The following is a 17,880-nucleotide window of genomic DNA, read 5'->3' on the forward strand; positions in this document are numbered from 1 at the left end:
AGTTCCAGAATCTAGCAAGATATAAGTGGCTACACCCGCTATAAATATCTTAACTGTGATATCAATACCATTATATTCCGTAGAAAAGTTTCTAATCTACTTCATCAAATTCCTGAAAATCCCCCTTCAAATTGTGAGCCTAACTCGGGATAAATAGATCAATAAAATGTAATCCTAAGCAATCATAAGTTTCAAATCTTACTCCCTAAACATTCTATGTTTTGAAATATACAACCTAACCACCCATCAATTCAAGTTTATTTGAACGATAATCCTTGCAATTGAACTTAGTATTCCAAATAATATGACAATATAAAATGCTGAATTTAACTAAAATATTTGTGAAAAGCTTAGTGTCTGGCTCTGCCTACTCGGTATGCATCGTAAAAACTCGACCAGTCATGGGGCTTTAGACACTCAGTAGCTTTGTGCTCGTCTTCCCCACATATGAAGCACTTACCTGATCCCCACATGCACTTGTCAAAGTGATGCCGTTGCACTCCTTGCACAAAGGTTTGTCACTTGATTTTGGAGCATCTGACTTTGGAGGTTGTTGTTTTTGTTGTCCTTGAGGCCTTTGCGGTCCTACAAACGACTTCTTGTTCTACTGCTGTTGCTGCTGGAGATGCTACCTCTTTCTCTACATCTCAAATTCAATATCCTTCAGGGCCTACTCTGCCCGGAAGGCCTTGGTAATAGCATCAAAGTACTCTATCGGGTCCGCCATTAGAACATCACAGCGAATAGTAGGCTGTAAACCGTCCAAGAAGTGTCTTAACTTTTCCTCCGCATCATTGACAATTAAAGGCACAAAGTGACATCCCTTGTCAAATTTTTGGACGTACTTCGCAACAAATAAGTCTCCGTGTCGGAGGCTCATGAACTCCCTCTTCACTCGTGACTGCACATCTGCTGTGAAGTACTTCTCATAGAATATTTTCTTGAACCCCTCCCAAGTTAGGGTGCTTAGGTCAACTGACTTCTCTACTCCTTCCCACCATAAAGAGGTATCCTCCTTGAGCAAAGAGGTAGTGTAACGTACCCTGTTTGCATTTGTCATATCCATAAACTTGAATATTATCTCTAAAGATCTAATCCATCCCCCCCTCCGGGCCACGAACGGATCTGTAGTGCCAAAGAAATCCTTGCGGTCCATCCTCCTGAATCGCTCATAAACTGCTTCTGATCAAACTCTGCGAGCAGTTTTAGCGTGCTGCTCTAATAGTTTCTCCATACCTTCTAGCATGCGAGTATTAGTGTCCATATGTGGAGGTGGAGGTGGAGGTGGTGGCGCCTCCTGTCTCCCTTCCAGCGGGGGTTGGGAGGTGGTGCCTCCTTATGCCTCCCCTCCTCATACTCTCTATTCCTCCTTACCTACTGCCTAGGTGGCATTACTAGAAAATAAAATAAACTCATAATTCGCAAGTATAATTTAACGTTCATATCACCTAAATTCTTTCGTTTACTAAATGTTTAAACTTACAGACTTTGAGGCTTGACTTCTTGAGCTTCCTGAACTAATAGTGGCACAACCCTTTAACCAGGAACTTCACTCTGATATCAAATGAAACATCCTAGAACCCCTTTCTCATACTTTTCACCAAACATGTAGTACCCACCATAGTTGTCAAAAGCACACGATACAAAAAAGCGCTAAGGGTCTTGGGGCTTAAAGCATAAGGCGAAGCGCGACTTTACCGAAAAAAGCGTAATAAACAAAAGGACTGTTATTTTATTAAAAGTCTTTGAAAATGTCTCCAAAAATCCAAATAATGATAAATAAAATATTCTTTGACAAAGCTGTAGATTATTTAAAAAACTAAAATTAAATCAAAAGTCTTTGAAAATGTGATAGAGGAAATATCAAAATATTAAAATAATTATCTTCTTCATCTTTATTGTCCAAATCTACGTCATCATTAGCTTCATCACTTGATTTGTATCCATCGGTATCTTCTTCTTCAGTTTCATTATTAAGGTCAATATCTTCATCTACAAGACTAGTTTGAGATGAAGCTTGTTTTTTTTTTTTTTTGCTGAAGCAGATGATGATGCTCCTTTTGAAGAAGACACATTTCGAGATCGAAAGTCATATACACTCTGACTAACCCCAGATGCTCATGCTACATCACTCTAACACAACTCTTCACTTTCATAGACTAAATTATTATCATTATCTTTATCACTGTCATCCAATTTTCCTAACCATTCATTACTATCATCCATCTTTGACAAAGTAATAGGATCAATCTTATCTCGCATGTCATATCTTCGCCTCAAAGCTCTGTTGTACTTGATATATACAATCATTCAATCGTTGTTGAGGCAACCAATTTCTTTTCTTAGAATGTATCTAAAAAAAATAAAAAGTAAAATGTTAAGTCGATAATATAAATTTTAATATGTATTAAAAAAATTCCAACTTACATGTTCAAAAATACTCCAATTACGTTCACAGCTTGAAGAAGAACATGTGAGATTTAAAATCTTTATTGCAAATGTTTTTAATTCAAGTTGATGCACTATAAGAAGACCACCAATCAGCTTAAAATACAAAAACATATAAATTATAAGATTAGCTTTATTACCATCCAATATTGGTATTGCACAATATATTATTTACAAATTTACCTGGTGATTTTGAAGTTCTTTGTCGGATAGTCATTGGCAAATCAAAAAGTCCTACTTTCTTGTATTTTTTCAATTGATTTGTGATCTTGTCTTGTAAATCCTTACCTCTCATCAATCTAGATATGCACTTGCACAAACGCTCCATCACTTCTGTATCATTTTCTATGTCAGGATTTGAGTAAAAACACTCTGAATTCAAGAAATATCCGGCTATATTCAAAGGTTGATGGAGTTAAACGTTTCATCTTTTATCAATGAATTCAAAAACACTACAATATTTCTCTTCATTATTGTTAAATGACACAGCGATAACTTCTTTGGTCCTGTCCATTGACTCATAAATATAACCCATAAGAGACGTTTTTTCATCGTCTACCAGCCGCAATACTTTCACCAATGAGTCGCCAACTTTTAATGTAAAAACCATATTTTCCAAAAAGAAGGCATCAAGATCACTTCTGCTACACGTTTTCCGACCGTCTCTTTAGAAAATTGACTATTTGCCCACTTTTCAGATGTAAACATCTTTCTTAGATTTGCTTGTTGTACATGAAACCACTTTAAAGTAAAAAAAAATGGTTGCGAAATGTGTCTTTGCTGTTCTTACCATGTCCCTCTGTCCAATAAACTCTCTCATTATGCTCAATACTTATGGTCTGTTGTAAATATAACCATTCACTATTAATGCTCGTTCATGCAATTTTCTGAAATGAGGAATTTTGAATATATCTTCGAGCAGCAAATCTAAATAATGAGTTGCACAAGAAGTCCAGTACAAGTGTGGAAATCAATTTTTCGAAAGATGACCTGAAAAAAATAAATTTAGTTAAAAAAATTAAAAATATGATCCAATTATTAATTGAAAGTAACAAAAATTTAAAATATTACGTGCATTGACATTGCAGCTTATATTATTTGTTACAATCTGAACCACATTTTTTTTCCAATGCGATACACAAATTTAGAAAGTAACTCAAACATTTTGTCAGTTGTGTGCGAATAACCTGAAGCATCAATTGATTCAACAAATATGCGTCCTTTGGGGTCATTCACCAAAAAATTTATAAGAGTCCTACCCTTTTTATCCGTCCATCCATCTGCCATGATTATGCACCCAAACTTAGCATAATCTTTTTTATGGGATTTGAGAAGCGAGTTCGCATTTGCCAATTCCTTCAAATACTTAACTCTCACTTCATGATATGATGTATGTTTCATTCTTGATCCAAATTGCCCAATAGCTTCAATAGAAGGCTTAAAAGAATCATATTTAATAACATTGAAAGGAATTCCAGTATCATACATCCATCTTGTAAATTTCTCAACTGCACTATCTCCTAGCTTCTTTTTATTTTTAATCAAATTATCCTTTGTTTTTTGCATGCCTTTGTATGACAATTTTATCAACATCTTCACAAAATAAAGATTAATAGGCCCAATTTTTTACACTTTTTATCTTGGACGGTAGGATGGATGCTTGGATCAGATATTGGTCGTTTCCCTTTCACTTTAGTTTGATGTTCATCTTCATGTTCTTCCAAATCTTCCAGATCATCAATATTGTCAGAATAAGGAATATCATCCATTTGGTTCTTCAAATTACTCTCTTTTTTTTTTGTATGAACTCTCTAATTTCTTCTTTAACATGCTCGGGACATTTCGGATAAGCTTTCACATTTTTGTTGTCCCCAACTAAATGTAGCTTGTGTCGATAAATTCCTCCATTTGTTATTAGACCGCAAAAAATATAACTGACAATATTTCGATTTTTAGGATCCGAACATGTTGCATAATTCCAAGCAATATCTTTTCGAATGGATGGAATTACTATATTTGACATGGTGAAGAATCAAGAGTCAAAATCGCTGCAATTAATAATAAACAATCAATAAGTAAAATAATATAAAATAGTAAAAAATAAATTATCAAAATATAAATCTAATTTATATGAATTAATTAAATTTATTAGATTTTTTTAATTTTAAATATATATTTTATATATTTAAATCTGATTTATATGTATTAATAAAATTTATTAGTTTTTTATTTTAAATATATTTTTTTATATATTTAAAATTTAAATAATTAAATCTGATTTAGAATTAATAAAATTTATTAGATTTTTTTTTTAAATATTATTTTATATATTTAAAATTTAAATAATTAAATCTGATTTAGAATTAATAAAATTTATTAGATTTTTTTTTAAAATATTATTTTATATATTTAAAATTTAAATAATTAAATCTGATTTAGAATTAATAAAATTTATTAGATTGTTTTATTTTAAATATTTTTTATATATTTAAATCTGATTTATATAAATTAATAAAATTTATTAGATTTTTTAATTTTTTTTTATATCTTTAAATTAAATTTATATGAATTAATAAAATTTATCAATTTTTTTATATTTTAAATTTTTATATATATTTAAATTTGATTTTCATGATTTAATAAAATCTATTAAAAAATTATTTTAAATATATTTAAATTTGATTTTCATGAATTAATAATTTATTAGATTTTTTTATTTTAAATATTTTTTATATATTTTATTAGGATAAATTAATTAGGCTTTCTAAAAGGTTGTTTGAACTACCCATTTAAATTGGAAGTTGCTTGAATTAATTAAATGCAAAGTTCAAAAATAAAAAATCGTGATTCTACAACTAACGACTGTGATGCTGAAGGCGTCTGCGACGTCGGAGGCACCCCTTGTCGCCTCCCGACTTTGCAGAAGCTTCCCGTGATGCCTCTAGTGCCGCCGAAAGCATCGCAGGACGCCTCCAGCGGTGTAGGAATCCCAGGATGCCTCAAACTTAAGGAATTAATAGAAATTGAGAACTTACCTCGAAATGAAGAGGCAGGCGATCGAAGAAGCAGCAGTGGTAGATGTGAATAAGCAGCAACAGCAGACATGGAGAAGCAACAGTGGTAGACGCGAAGAAGCAGCAGCGGCAGACGAAGGTTTAAAGAGGTGTAATTAGAGATTTAAATAAAATTAAAAATAAAAAAGGAATGTTTCTGCGAAGTGAGCGACGCTTGCTTTGCTCGCTTCTATGCGAAGCGCTCGCTTCCTAAACCTCTTGCGCTTCTGAGTTCTCAAAAGTGCAAGGGTTGCACCTTGTTTTGCTTTGTACTTATGCGAGCGAAGCAAGCACTTTTAACAACTATGGTATCCACATTTAAGCGATTTGAATTAAACAACCCAACTTTAAAGATTATGCATTATGAACTGGTACAACATGATACCAAAAAATAAATTTATGTTTGAATATTATAATAGTAAATAATTCTTCAAGAGAGCAGAAAGTGCAACCAACTAGTGAAAAGAACTTAAACCGACTATCAATCACATAACTCGACACTGACATTAGGGCCCAACATCCTAATGCATGTAGAAATTTAGACAAATAAAAGAGACCCTCGGGTGTGCACTTCCGTCTGTCTTCTCGTTACCTGTACCACCATATGGATCTAATGAGTCTAAAGACACAGCAAGTTCAATCATTTATAAAAATAACATCCGTTCGCATTTAAGAGAAATATTCTTTTCTTTATTTTATAATTTACCATGTAAGAAATGGAAAACAATGACATTAGTTTCATGAATTTCCTTCTCATAAATTACTAGAATTCAATTCATCAGATTTAGTTACTTTATACTTCAATGTCTAATCGTTTAGCCAAACTTTTATCCTAGTACTAGGTTAGTAAGGTTCACCGGACCCTTCTTAAGTCGGATTCCCAAACCCTTATGCTTTAGTAATCTTTTGTTTTGGTAAGATTCACTAGACCCTTCTTGAACCGGATTCCTCTATCCGTCACATTGTCATATATAGATTACATTATTAAAAACAAGACATTATTACTTTTCATACATAGGAAGACATTGCTAAATAAATAAAATGATTTGCTTACATGCTAAAACAAATAGTCAACTTTCGTGCATCAACATCCTACTAACAATTATGATAATATGCTAAAATAAACCGTCAACTTGCGTCCATCAACATTCTATAGCAATTATAATAATAGAGTTCAAGGTGCTAATAGATGGGAGGTAAATAAAAAGAGAAATGCCGAGAAAAAGATCCTGCCCTCGTGCCCTCCCATCCACCCTTCTCCGGTCACTATACCTCACCTCGCAAACTGACCCTCTTCTTTTTTCACCCGATCAACCCAGAAAGAAAAACCCAAATCCTCGCCTTCGCTCATTTGAACAACCCCTACAAGACTTTGAGCCGCTCTAGCAACTATATTTTTCAACCAAAATGTAAAACTTCATCAAATCTTCACAACCAATTCCAAAATTAAATACAACACACATCATGATATCATACTATGATCCATATGGTGTAGTAAATTAAAAACAATGAAAGGGAACCTTGCCTTGGTTTTTTTGCGTACGAAAGATAACCAGCGAGATGTAGGGAAAACACGACCTTAAGCATTTCGACGAGGTTCGTCCTCTATCTCCAAAGTTGCTAGGGTTCGATGGGGGGTGTGGGGAGGCCGGCGACTTCATGGATTAGGGGAGAGGGGAAAAAAATATATAAGACATGCATTTAAAAGGGTAAGCTGGGTCGGGTTGCTAGCAAATCGGGTCGGGTTCGTTAACCTATTAACATATTAATTACTTATGTTTCTTTATAGAATCTCTCTACAACAGTGGCATTTAAGAAATTCAAGAGCCAATTCTTGATTCATCTTCCATATGTGGTTACAGTCATGCTGTTCCTTGGTTACTTTGACCAATGGTTGCTCGCCACCGGTTTTCCCAATCATATAACAATTCTTCTGTTCAATGAAAACACATAGGTACTCATTAGTTAGTATAGAATTCATGTGTACCTGCTGATCTTCTCCTTCTGAAATGCTGTAAATAGCATCAGATTGTTCATCCCCTTCCTGTACTGACATAATTTCATAATCTTTAGGAAGTTCAAGCCCTTCAAACATTGCTACCCTTTTCACATTTTTATATTCTCTTGGGCAGTCTCTAGCAAAGTGTCCCTCTTCTCCGCACAGGAAACATTTGCATTTCTTGTTCCGTATTAAATGCTTTTTCTTTTCTATACGAGCATGCGAATCATGGGGCTTGCCTTTGTAGGTAGTTAATCTTCTGATACCAAATCTTCTGCGAGTATTTTGATAATATCCAGGAATTGGAATTTGATTGCAAAAAGATGAGTCTTTGAGACCTGTTGAAAGCAACCTTCTTGTATTCTTCCTGGAGGTATTTATAAGTGAATAAAATCCTTGGATGTACGCCAATTGTGTTTCCCTGATATTTTTCCTCAAAAGTCATTTTAACTCTTCGGCCAAGATCCCCAGGCAATTTAAATCAGAATTTTTCAGTAAGTTCAGGGTTAGTAAAAAGTCTTCCAGTTTTTGCTGCTAAATGCATATAATCATTCATAAAAGGAATTATATCTTTTATTTGTGTGCAAGATAATCGTTCTAAATCATGATAAGCATGGTCTTGCATATCTATGGATCCTTGGAAAGGATCTTCTAGCATAAAAACTCTTCTAATTTGAGAAATTATATTTTGTGTATCATTTCGTCCATCGGCAACATTAACAAGTTCTTGATATTCTGTGGGGAACGCCATTTTCCATTGCATCCAGGTTAGCCTTTTTGTTTCTCTAAGTAAATTTTCAATCAAATCTGCTTTGTCCTGCATATCAGTAAAGTTTTGAAGGGCTACAACATTTTTAGTTATACCTTTCCATCTGAGGAATACATCCTCCATTTTGCCAAGGTGTGTTGGTAAGGTGAGTAATACTTCTGTTTGTTGGTGGACTGCAAGTAAGTTCCACTATTCATGTATATCTTTATGTTTGAATCGCCCTCATTTTGATTCTGCAGGTAAGTTATATTACTTACTGGTTTGGCTTTAAAACTTCTAGTGGGAGGATATCCCACATGATTCATAGTTGTGTCTGGGGGTAATCGATAATGAGAGGTTGCTTCTTGAGAATAAACTTGTTCTGCTATTTTCTGAAGTTAAGGATAGTCTACTAGCCAATCAATATCAGGTTGAGCTTCAACTTCTTCCTGTCCAGCTGCAACAATAGTAGGTATCCCACCATCTTCTGCTGTGGAAGCAAATGGATTAACAAAGTCTTGAAACCCATAACTCTTGATTTATTTAAATGAACCGTGTTTTTTTAACACTACAAAAAGTATCGGGAGCAAAAGCAAGATCTTATGATAGAGTCCCAATTGAAAAAATTCTAAAAATAAGAGGTGTTAGTGTTGAACCCCGTGGTAGTTTTGATGTGATCAACCAAGTTGGTTAGGTCCTGTGTTTTGTCTGATCCCTGTGTCTGAGTGAGTAGGAACTTAGGAGCACAGGAAGTCGAGCGGAAGACGCAGCTGGCGAGAAGGACGGCACGGGAAGGGAGCCAACGGGCTTGGTGCGTCTGAAGGACGGGAGAGCTGCGGAAGAGTACACTCGGTGGGCCAGAAGAACGTGCGCGGCGTTCGAGGGACGTAAAGCCGGGGAGGAAGCCTGCTCGAGGAGAAGGCCGGGAATTGGGTTCGGGTGAGCCCTATTCCGGTAGGCCGCAATCACCCAAGGAACCGAACCGGAACAAGTCAACTGGAAGTTGACTTGTCCATGGTTCGGTCGATCGAACCCCTTGATTGGTCGACCGAACCCTTCTGTATCCGAAGCCAGCTGTTGGTGACACGTCAGAAGCCACGTTAAGCAGCCAACCGTTGGGGAGCTGATCGGTCGACCGAATCTTCTGATCGTCTATCAAAGGGGGAGAATAAAAGATAAGTTCAGTTGGGGGGAATTTATAATTTTTTTTATATATTTTAATGTTGCAATTTAGTTCAAGATTGCAAATTTATGCCTGAATTGTTAGTTTAGTAATTTTCTTCAAATTACTATTTGTTTGGTTGACTCCTAACTTGAACTTGGTTGATGCACATCAAAAAGGGGGAGATTGCTGAACCCCGTGGTAGTTTTGATGTGATCAACCAAGTTGGTTAGGTCCTGCATTTTGTCTGATCCCTGTGTCTGAGTGAGCAGGAACTTAGGAGCACAGGAAGTCGAGCGGAAGACGCAGCTGGCGAGAAGGACGACACGGGAAGGGAGCCGACGGGCTCGGTGCGTCTGAAGGACGGGAGAGCTGCGAAAGAGTACACCCGGTGGGCGAGAAGAACGTGTGCGGCGTTCAAGGGACGTAAAGCCGGGGAGGAAGCCTGTTCGAGGAGAAGGCCGGGAATTGGGTTCGGGTGAGCCCTATTCCGGTAGGCCGCAATCACCCAAGGAACCGAACCGGAACAAGTCAACTGGAAGTTGACTTGTCAATGGTTCGGTCGACCGAACCCCTTGATCGGTCGACCGAACCCTTCTGTATCCGAAGCCAGCTGTTGGTGACACGTCAGAAGCCACGTCAAGCAGCCAACCGTTGGGGAGCTGATCGGTCGACCGAACCTTCTGATCGGTCGACCGAACCGAAGTCTATCCAGAGACCAAGTCGAGCAATCTGATCGGGCCAACTCAGCAGAAGACCGTTGGCAGATCGGTCGACCGAACAAAAGGATCGGTCGACCGAACCCAAGCTCGATCCACAAAGCTGGGCAGGTACAGCAGGTTCGGTCGACCGAACCTGGGGATCGGTCGACCGATCCCTCTCAAGTCAAACTTGATCCCGAAGGATCAGGTGAACTGATAAGCTCGAGAACCCCTATATAAAGAGGGTCTTGGGTAGCTCTTAGAAATAGAAAACAGTGAACGAATATGAACGATTTCGAAATACAATTCCTGTACTCTCATTTCCTAAGCAACAGTTCTATGCTCTTCAAGTGTAAAAGGCTACTCCGCCTTTAGAGAAGGAGACTTCTTTTAGTGCACTCTCTTACTGCCTTGGATTAACAACCTTCTTGGTTGTAACCAAGTAAATAGCCGAGTCTTCTATTTCTGTTTATTTTAGTTCTGTTGAATTTCATAACTGTTGCTTTATTATTTAAGTTGAAAGCCTTGAGGAGGGTTTAGTTTTTAATCGCAGGCAATTCACCCTCCTCTTGCCGGTCCTCGCTGCACCAACAGTTAGCGTAACATATATTGAATTAATTAAAGATATGTATGCGGATGTAATGACCAGAGTGAAGACTTTAGACAGATTAACTTAGGATTACATCAAGGATTAGCTCTAAGTCTCTATCTTTTTATACAAATCATGGACGAACTCACTGGACACATTCAAGACACAGAACCGTAGTACATGTTGTTTGCAGATGATATTGTTTTGGTAGATGAGACACGTGAAGTAGTAAATACTAAACTAGAATCTTGATGAGAAACACTAGAAGTGAAAGGTTTTGGGCTTAATAGAGAATATATGGAATTTAAGTTTAGTAATATTAGATATAATGAGATAATTATTAAGATAGGAGATGACGAGTTATTTGAAAGTGAGAGTTTTAAATATTTAGGATCATTTTTGTAAAAATAATAGAGGGATTGAGAGAGATGTTTTACATAGAATACAAGTAGGATCATTGAAATAGAGGTTAGCATCGGGTGTTTTATGTGATTCATAAAGTACCTTTAAAACTTAAATAGAAGTTCCACAAAACGACGGTTAGATTTGCTATGAGTACTGAATGCTGGGCCATGACTCGAGCACATGACCAGAAGATGAAAGTTGCAGAGATGTGGATATTAAGGTAAATGTGTGGACATACGAGGATAGACAGAATAAGAAATGAGAGTATTAGAAAGAAAGTCAGAGTTGCATCGATAGAGGGAAAACTCCGAGAGATGAAGAGGAAGAGGAAGAAAAAAAAAAGACATGGTTAGTAACAATAAAATAATATAAAATTTATTTAAATATAGATGATGATATAGTAGGGGAAATAGTCCATAAGGATCCGTATAGCCCACCCCATTTAGTGGGATAAGCTTTGATTGCTGTTGTTGTACCTAATTGCTACTTGATAGTATTTTTCTTTGTTACATATTGATTTGCAGTTCAACATACCATATTTTGGAGACATTGTACTTTATTCTATGTTTTTCTTTGTTTTTTTCTTCTTCTTTGTAGATATTTATTTCCCCTTTTTTTGTGTTTAGTATACATTATTATTTCCCTTACATTTCTTTAGAAAGAAGGGAGCAGCACTGTAGAAGAAGGCCCACGATGTAGTCTCCGAAGTAGGAAGGTATCTCCTTATATTTCTTCAATTATGTAATAGATTTGTGAAATTTTTAAATCCAGTTTTATTTGTGTTCTATATAGTAACATATTATATAATCGATCATTCTAGTTCTTTTTTGCATGCTTATTTTAATGTAATTATTGTTTAATTGTTTTATTTTACCTCTCAGCAAGAATGAATAACTAGTCAAGCTAATATATCTCCTTAAGTGGATTTTAGAATGGCACTAGGGCCCATGGTAGTGGATCTACCTTTAAGTGGATTTCAGAAATTCCTTGAGAGAATCTTGAGAACATAACCTTTTTTTCACTACATACTTTTCCAAGATCATGCTCCCAAGGTTCTCTTAGAACTGGTTATTTATGTATTATGGAATTTATATAATATTTAAATCATCCACTTACTACTTTAGTTAACTGATTTGCTATTTATTTTACTTTGCTGAGATCATGCACCCTTGGATGTTAATGGGAAAATGATCAACTTGAGTAACATCACATTGTAATGATCATTTGAGGTTAGTACTCATAATTGCACTCGTGTTGACATATGTGTGTGGATCTGTGTGATGCTGGTATTTTTTTGAAATCTCAGATACATAGTGGTTGGGTTTTCCATGCTTCCAAGGCCAATAAATTCTAGAGGTTGTTTGTTTCACTGTTGAACAACTAAATAATAAGTGATTTGACAGAGAAGAAAGCCTTATATACCTGAATAATTGTACAATACTGAATTGTGTCCAACCTAAGACATTATATATCTAACTTTGAAATGTCACTATAGCAAGATTCTTAGCGACTTAGAAACTGTATACAAGAATTGCAAGCAGAAATAAAAGTTACTTTTATTGTTATTTGTACAGGTTTATAGTGACTTATCTGTTGACTACTTCAAGATGTTCCTATTGAATGTGCCTGCAGCTGTTATTGCTCTTACACTGTGAGTGATACCTTTTCCCATAATGCATACTATTATATGATGATTGAGTCTAGATAATCTTTTGAAATTAAATTTAAGCAACAATTATTCTCAGGTTACTTACATCACTGTTGTTTCTTTACTCTCTCTATTCAGGAAATGCTTTCCACAATTGTATGGTTTGATCTTGAACATGGTTGTCAAAATTGGAATCAATGTCGAGATCAAATGGTGAAAGAAACCTAAATAGCAATTATTGCAAATGCGTAGGATAGGTGAACTTGGTATCATTTAGAAAAAATCAAAAAGAAAAAATGCTTCCTACATGAAATAACAGATTGGGTTCAATCAGGATGTACATTATATTTCATTAAATATTGTATAATTAATGACATGTATGCCTAGTGTAGCATGATATTATTGTTATTATTTGATAAAATTATATTTTATAACTATTAGATAATAGTAAATTACTAATATAAGTCTATATGCATTAGATCATTAATTAATAATAAAATGTATCAATTAATACTGAAATGATAATAAAAATCAAGTCTTATCCTACTAGGTGAGGTTGACTAATTAATACTGAAGCAATAAATAACAAAAATGTACTATAATAGATAATTTCATCAAAATATCAAAATATATCACACTACTTGTTAAAATTATATCTATTACTACAAATTTAGTAATAATAATATATGATTGATATTATTTGATAAAACTATATTTGGTATTATATGGCTCAATTGCTTCCTAAATCACATCTAGGTTTCTCTCAATTAATAGTAATTTTGTTTAATTGACTCTAAAAGAGAGAGATACATGAGATTGGGGGTCTAGTTGGTGGTTGTTTACAAATTAACCCTCTTGTGCCTGTTTGCTAGAGTTCAATTTGGAGTAGGCATAAAGCTCGCTGAAAACCTTGAATTTTTTTAATCAACCTAATTTAGACAAATTTTCAACCATTGTCATCCAATTTTGTCCCTAATTTGGCAAAATTTCAATGGTTTCCATCGATTTTCTAGTGCAATCTAATTTATCTATAGACTATAGGTAATTTATTTAAATCTCGAGTTTTTTTTATAACTTCCAAAGATCTTTTTGATATTGCCAATTTCTCATGAAAGATTGGAATTTCCTTTATTGATAACAAGCCAACTTTAGGCGATCCACATCACCCAATCTTGACAACCATGATCTTGAAGTTCTAAGGAATTAAAAGAGTAGAAGAAATCCCAACATGCTGAATGATGAATATATGAACTTCTTGTTGCATTTCCCTGTTTCAATTTAAAGCTGAAATTTGGGAACTTCTGATAGATACTGCATAGCTGTAAATTGTTGCATATGGTAACATGAAATACGTTTCTATAATCAATAATCTTAAGGTGCCAATGAGCTTCATTGGTGAGAGCCTTTGAAGTTGCTGTGGCCAGGGTTCACTCTTGTTGCCGTTTGTACCTTTTCTTTTCAAAAAAATAGTCTAACCTGTACAGTCCAACTGTCACATTCTTATAGCAGTACTCCTAAATCGATTTCATCTACTTTCTTTGATAACAGGTTTTTCTTTCTAGATGATTTGACAGGCTTTGAGATAACTTATCTTTTGGAGGTAAATATATCTTCTATATCTTTAGTGTGTTTCCTGATTTCTACCCTGACCATGAAGTTGGAGCTCAGTGCAGAAAAACAGTACTAAGCTGAATTAGTAGTCATAAGGTTTGACGCATAATTATTTCTGCAAACTGGTTTAGTTAACATAGCCGACATCCATGAGTTTTAATACGTGATGTGCCTGACTTCTAGATTACAAGGAATACCCTAACAATTCCATCTGCATCCTTCAAAGGCTTATAGCCTGTCAGCACACGCACTTTCACCATTGTAAATGACCATGTATACTAATTTATTGAACCAACAGCCACCTCTTTGATAGTTTGGTATCTACAATTTCCTGGCTGCGCACAAACAAGTGGCTACAGAGAAGTGAAGTTTGAGGAGCATTATCTCTACAGAAACTAATTATGTATATCGTGTTCTTCAAAATTTAAAATAAATACCACTATTCTCATTGAGGTCACTGGCTAAAAGATACTCTCTCAAATCATTTTGAAATTTCAATTCAATACTGTTTTGCATACAAAATGCTTAATTGACTGTCAGGGTCAAGGAATATACACGTCATCAGGGATATCCTAAAACTAATTTATCAAATGTATTTTCAAATTCAATAAATTCACTGGTTGAGTTGGAATCCTTGGAGAAGAAAATGTTTTTCAGATCATCTTTATACTTGAAGCGGTAAGATAACAACCATGCACATGGTTATTGACTCTCGAGGGTCATTCTAGGTTTCTACTGCTCCTAATGTCATGATCCAGATAAATTCATTTAACCCATTTGTGTTTTATATCAAAATATTATTGCCAATTAATCTTTCAAATTTTATGTTGTCATGATGCAGTTACCAGAGCCCTTCAGCTTCATCTTTACATGGTTTGCTGCTTTACCATTTATTTTTTGGATAGCACAAACAATTACAAATGCCATAGTGAAAGATTTTCTCATCTTGAAGGTACGCATCCATTGATCTCAGTAACTCTTGGTAGTTTCTTCTTTCCTTCATGAAATGCTAAATTGATTTCACTATTCATCTTTTAGGGACCCTGCCCGAACTGTGGTACGGAAAATGTTTCCTTTTTTGGGACTATATTGTCAGTGCCAAGTGGTGGCTCTACAAACACACTCAAATGTTCAAAGTAATTTTGAACTTTCCCTGCATTGTGTTTCTTAATACTAGTTTTCCTACTATTTTGATTTAAGTAATAATACACGTTGAATAATTTACAGCTGTGCCACTGCCTTGGTTTATGACTCAAGTTCACGGTTGATTACACTACCAGAGCCAAGCGAAGCATAAAGGTAAACATAATAGTTGTGATAATATCCTTTTCTGAAGACTAATTTTATTAAGAACTGATCAAGGCTCGGATATTGCCAACACTAGGATATAAAACCAAAAGCTAGGAAAACATCATTTAACTTGTTTAATCCTCAGTTACTCCAACTAAAGCCGTAGAGTTAATTATTGAATCTGTAGACTTATGCTATATACAGAACAAAATGTACTAAAACATCAAGTCCAACTTGGGTATAAAGAAAACATAAAATGGAAACACACTACCATGTGTTATGGCGTGTTTCTATCCTCGTGCAAAACTTTTGAGCAAGATGAGCAGAGTTGGTGGTTTATTTCAGTTGGAAAGGAAAATAGGAAGTTAGGAACTTCAAATTTCAGTGCTAAGTGTTTTTGCTGAGCAAAAAATGGAGGAAATATCAGTTGTAGTCCTATCATAGAAGAGTAAAACCACTAAGCCGGAGGGTTAATTTTTGAATGTGTAGACTTATGCTATATACAGAACCAAATATACTAAAACATCAAGTCCAACTTGGGTATAAAGAAAACATAAAATGGAAACACTACCATATGTTATTGTGTGTTTCTGTCCTCATGCAAAACTTTTGAGCAAGATGAGCAGAGTTGGTGGTTTATTTCAGTTGGAAAAGAAAATAGGAAGTTAGGAACTTCAAATTTCAGTGCTAAGTGTTTTTGCTCAGCAAAAATGGAGGAAATATCAGTTGTAGTCCTATCATAGAAGAGTAGAACCACTAAGAATACTTAATAACTTGTAAAAACCATTTGGTGATTGTATGTCCAGTGTCCATAAAATATGCCAACGTTGTCCATATCCATCCATCTTTCCTTGTCTTAAATTCTCTTTCCATTCTTGCCCATGGTTGGCTGACTGAGCATGTGTGATGATGTCCCTTCAATTACATTTCTACCCTACATACAATGGGCCAAAGTGAGAAATGAGTAAATAAACGACTTACTTTCTTCAAACAAGCTATTTTTAGGAATCAAAAGGAATTTTTGATTAATAATAATTTTTCCACCAAACACGGGAGAATTTACAGAGTATCTTATTAGAAACTATTTTCAGTGAAACACATAAAAGTTATATATATATATATATATATATATATATATATTTGGTCCAATGATAATTTCAGGGATTTGTTTGCGGTGTCAGCACATTAAATTTAAAACTAAATGATAAATTAGTCAATGGAATTGCCTATTGTGTTACTGGAGCTTGACCTAGCTGTTCCCCGTATGTGTTTCTGTTAAATCACTTCTCAACGGAGTTTATTCTTGACTACCATCAACACTGGTTTATTGATTCCTCCACTGCATTATTGACTGCCGCTTCCTTGATGGGACAATTTGGTCGTTCGATCAATTAACCCAAAAACTTAGAAAATAAATCATTATACATTTTTACCAGTCACCTTATCATTAGTATAACCTATTTACTAATTCTTTTACAGCTTCAGGAATTACATTCCCATAAAGAAGTGGATAACAAGGGTGCTGTTTGAACTCCAATTTCTCATACGTATGGTCTTGGAGAGGGCTTCAAGTCATTGCTAATCAACGGAATTGTAGTTTTATATGTACATACTATAAACCTGCTATAATTTGAGTTCTGAACTAAAGCTTGCTTCAGTAATGTAAGTTCCCTGTATCATAATAAAATGTTCAATTTCCTGGTATGATGATTTTTTTTCTCTGGGAGGTATTAATTTTGGGCTCTCAAGCTAATACAGTTTATTTGAAACTATTATTACCCGCGTCTAAAAACAAAAGCATATTTTCACATATTGTTAGCAGTGAATTTGGAGTTCCGGAATAAATATTTACATCAACTTTAAGTTAAAATTAGTTTATGCTATATCAATCTGCTTAAATGTCTTTTTTGATCAATTCTCAATGGGTATAAAATGATTTATTGGGTGTATCATCTCTTTATGTAAAGGATTATTACATTAGATAAAATGTCCTTCGTAATGTGTTTGTATTTTGTTATGAGATTGACGATATTGGATGGCTTGAGATTAGTTATATCACCCTAGACTCTATCATGCTGAAATATGATAATAAACTATCAAAAATGTAAATTTAAGGCACTAATAAATTTACAAAATTAAATCGTCTGAATTGGACATTTTTGAAGACGGTCTTGAAACAACATTATTATTGTGGAATGCCATGCGTACAAACAAGAGGACGGAGGT

The 17,880-nt window shown here is 34.9% G+C and overlaps 1 protein-coding gene across 2 annotated transcripts in view; it reads left to right on the forward strand.

Annotated features, from left to right (window-relative positions):
• The window catches only part of LOC122025019 (PGR5-like protein 1B, chloroplastic), a 30,299-nt gene extending 12,941 nt beyond the window's left edge, over positions 1 to 17,358 (forward strand). Inside the window, exons 5-11 of one of the 2 annotated variants that reach the window (XM_042583778.1) lie at positions 11,764 to 11,820; positions 12,680 to 12,756; positions 14,302 to 14,353; positions 15,206 to 15,316; positions 15,403 to 15,500; positions 15,592 to 15,663; positions 17,134 to 17,358. In XM_042583778.1, the coding sequence (XP_042439712.1) occupies positions 11,764 to 11,820; positions 12,680 to 12,756; positions 14,302 to 14,353; positions 15,206 to 15,316; positions 15,403 to 15,500; positions 15,592 to 15,661 (465 nt within the window). In that variant the 3' untranslated portion in view covers positions 15,662 to 15,663; positions 17,134 to 17,358. The remainder of the gene's footprint in view (positions 1 to 11,763; positions 11,821 to 12,679; positions 12,757 to 14,301; positions 14,354 to 15,205; positions 15,317 to 15,402; positions 15,501 to 15,591; positions 15,664 to 17,133) is intronic. The other variant, XM_042583785.1, reaches the window with a different exon arrangement.
• Positions 17,359 to 17,880: the final 522 nt, after the last annotated feature.

This window comes from Zingiber officinale, chromosome 1A (genome assembly GCF_018446385.1).
Source record: "Zingiber officinale cultivar Zhangliang chromosome 1A, Zo_v1.1, whole genome shotgun sequence".
Taxonomy (NCBI): Eukaryota; Viridiplantae; Streptophyta; class Magnoliopsida; order Zingiberales; family Zingiberaceae; genus Zingiber; species Zingiber officinale.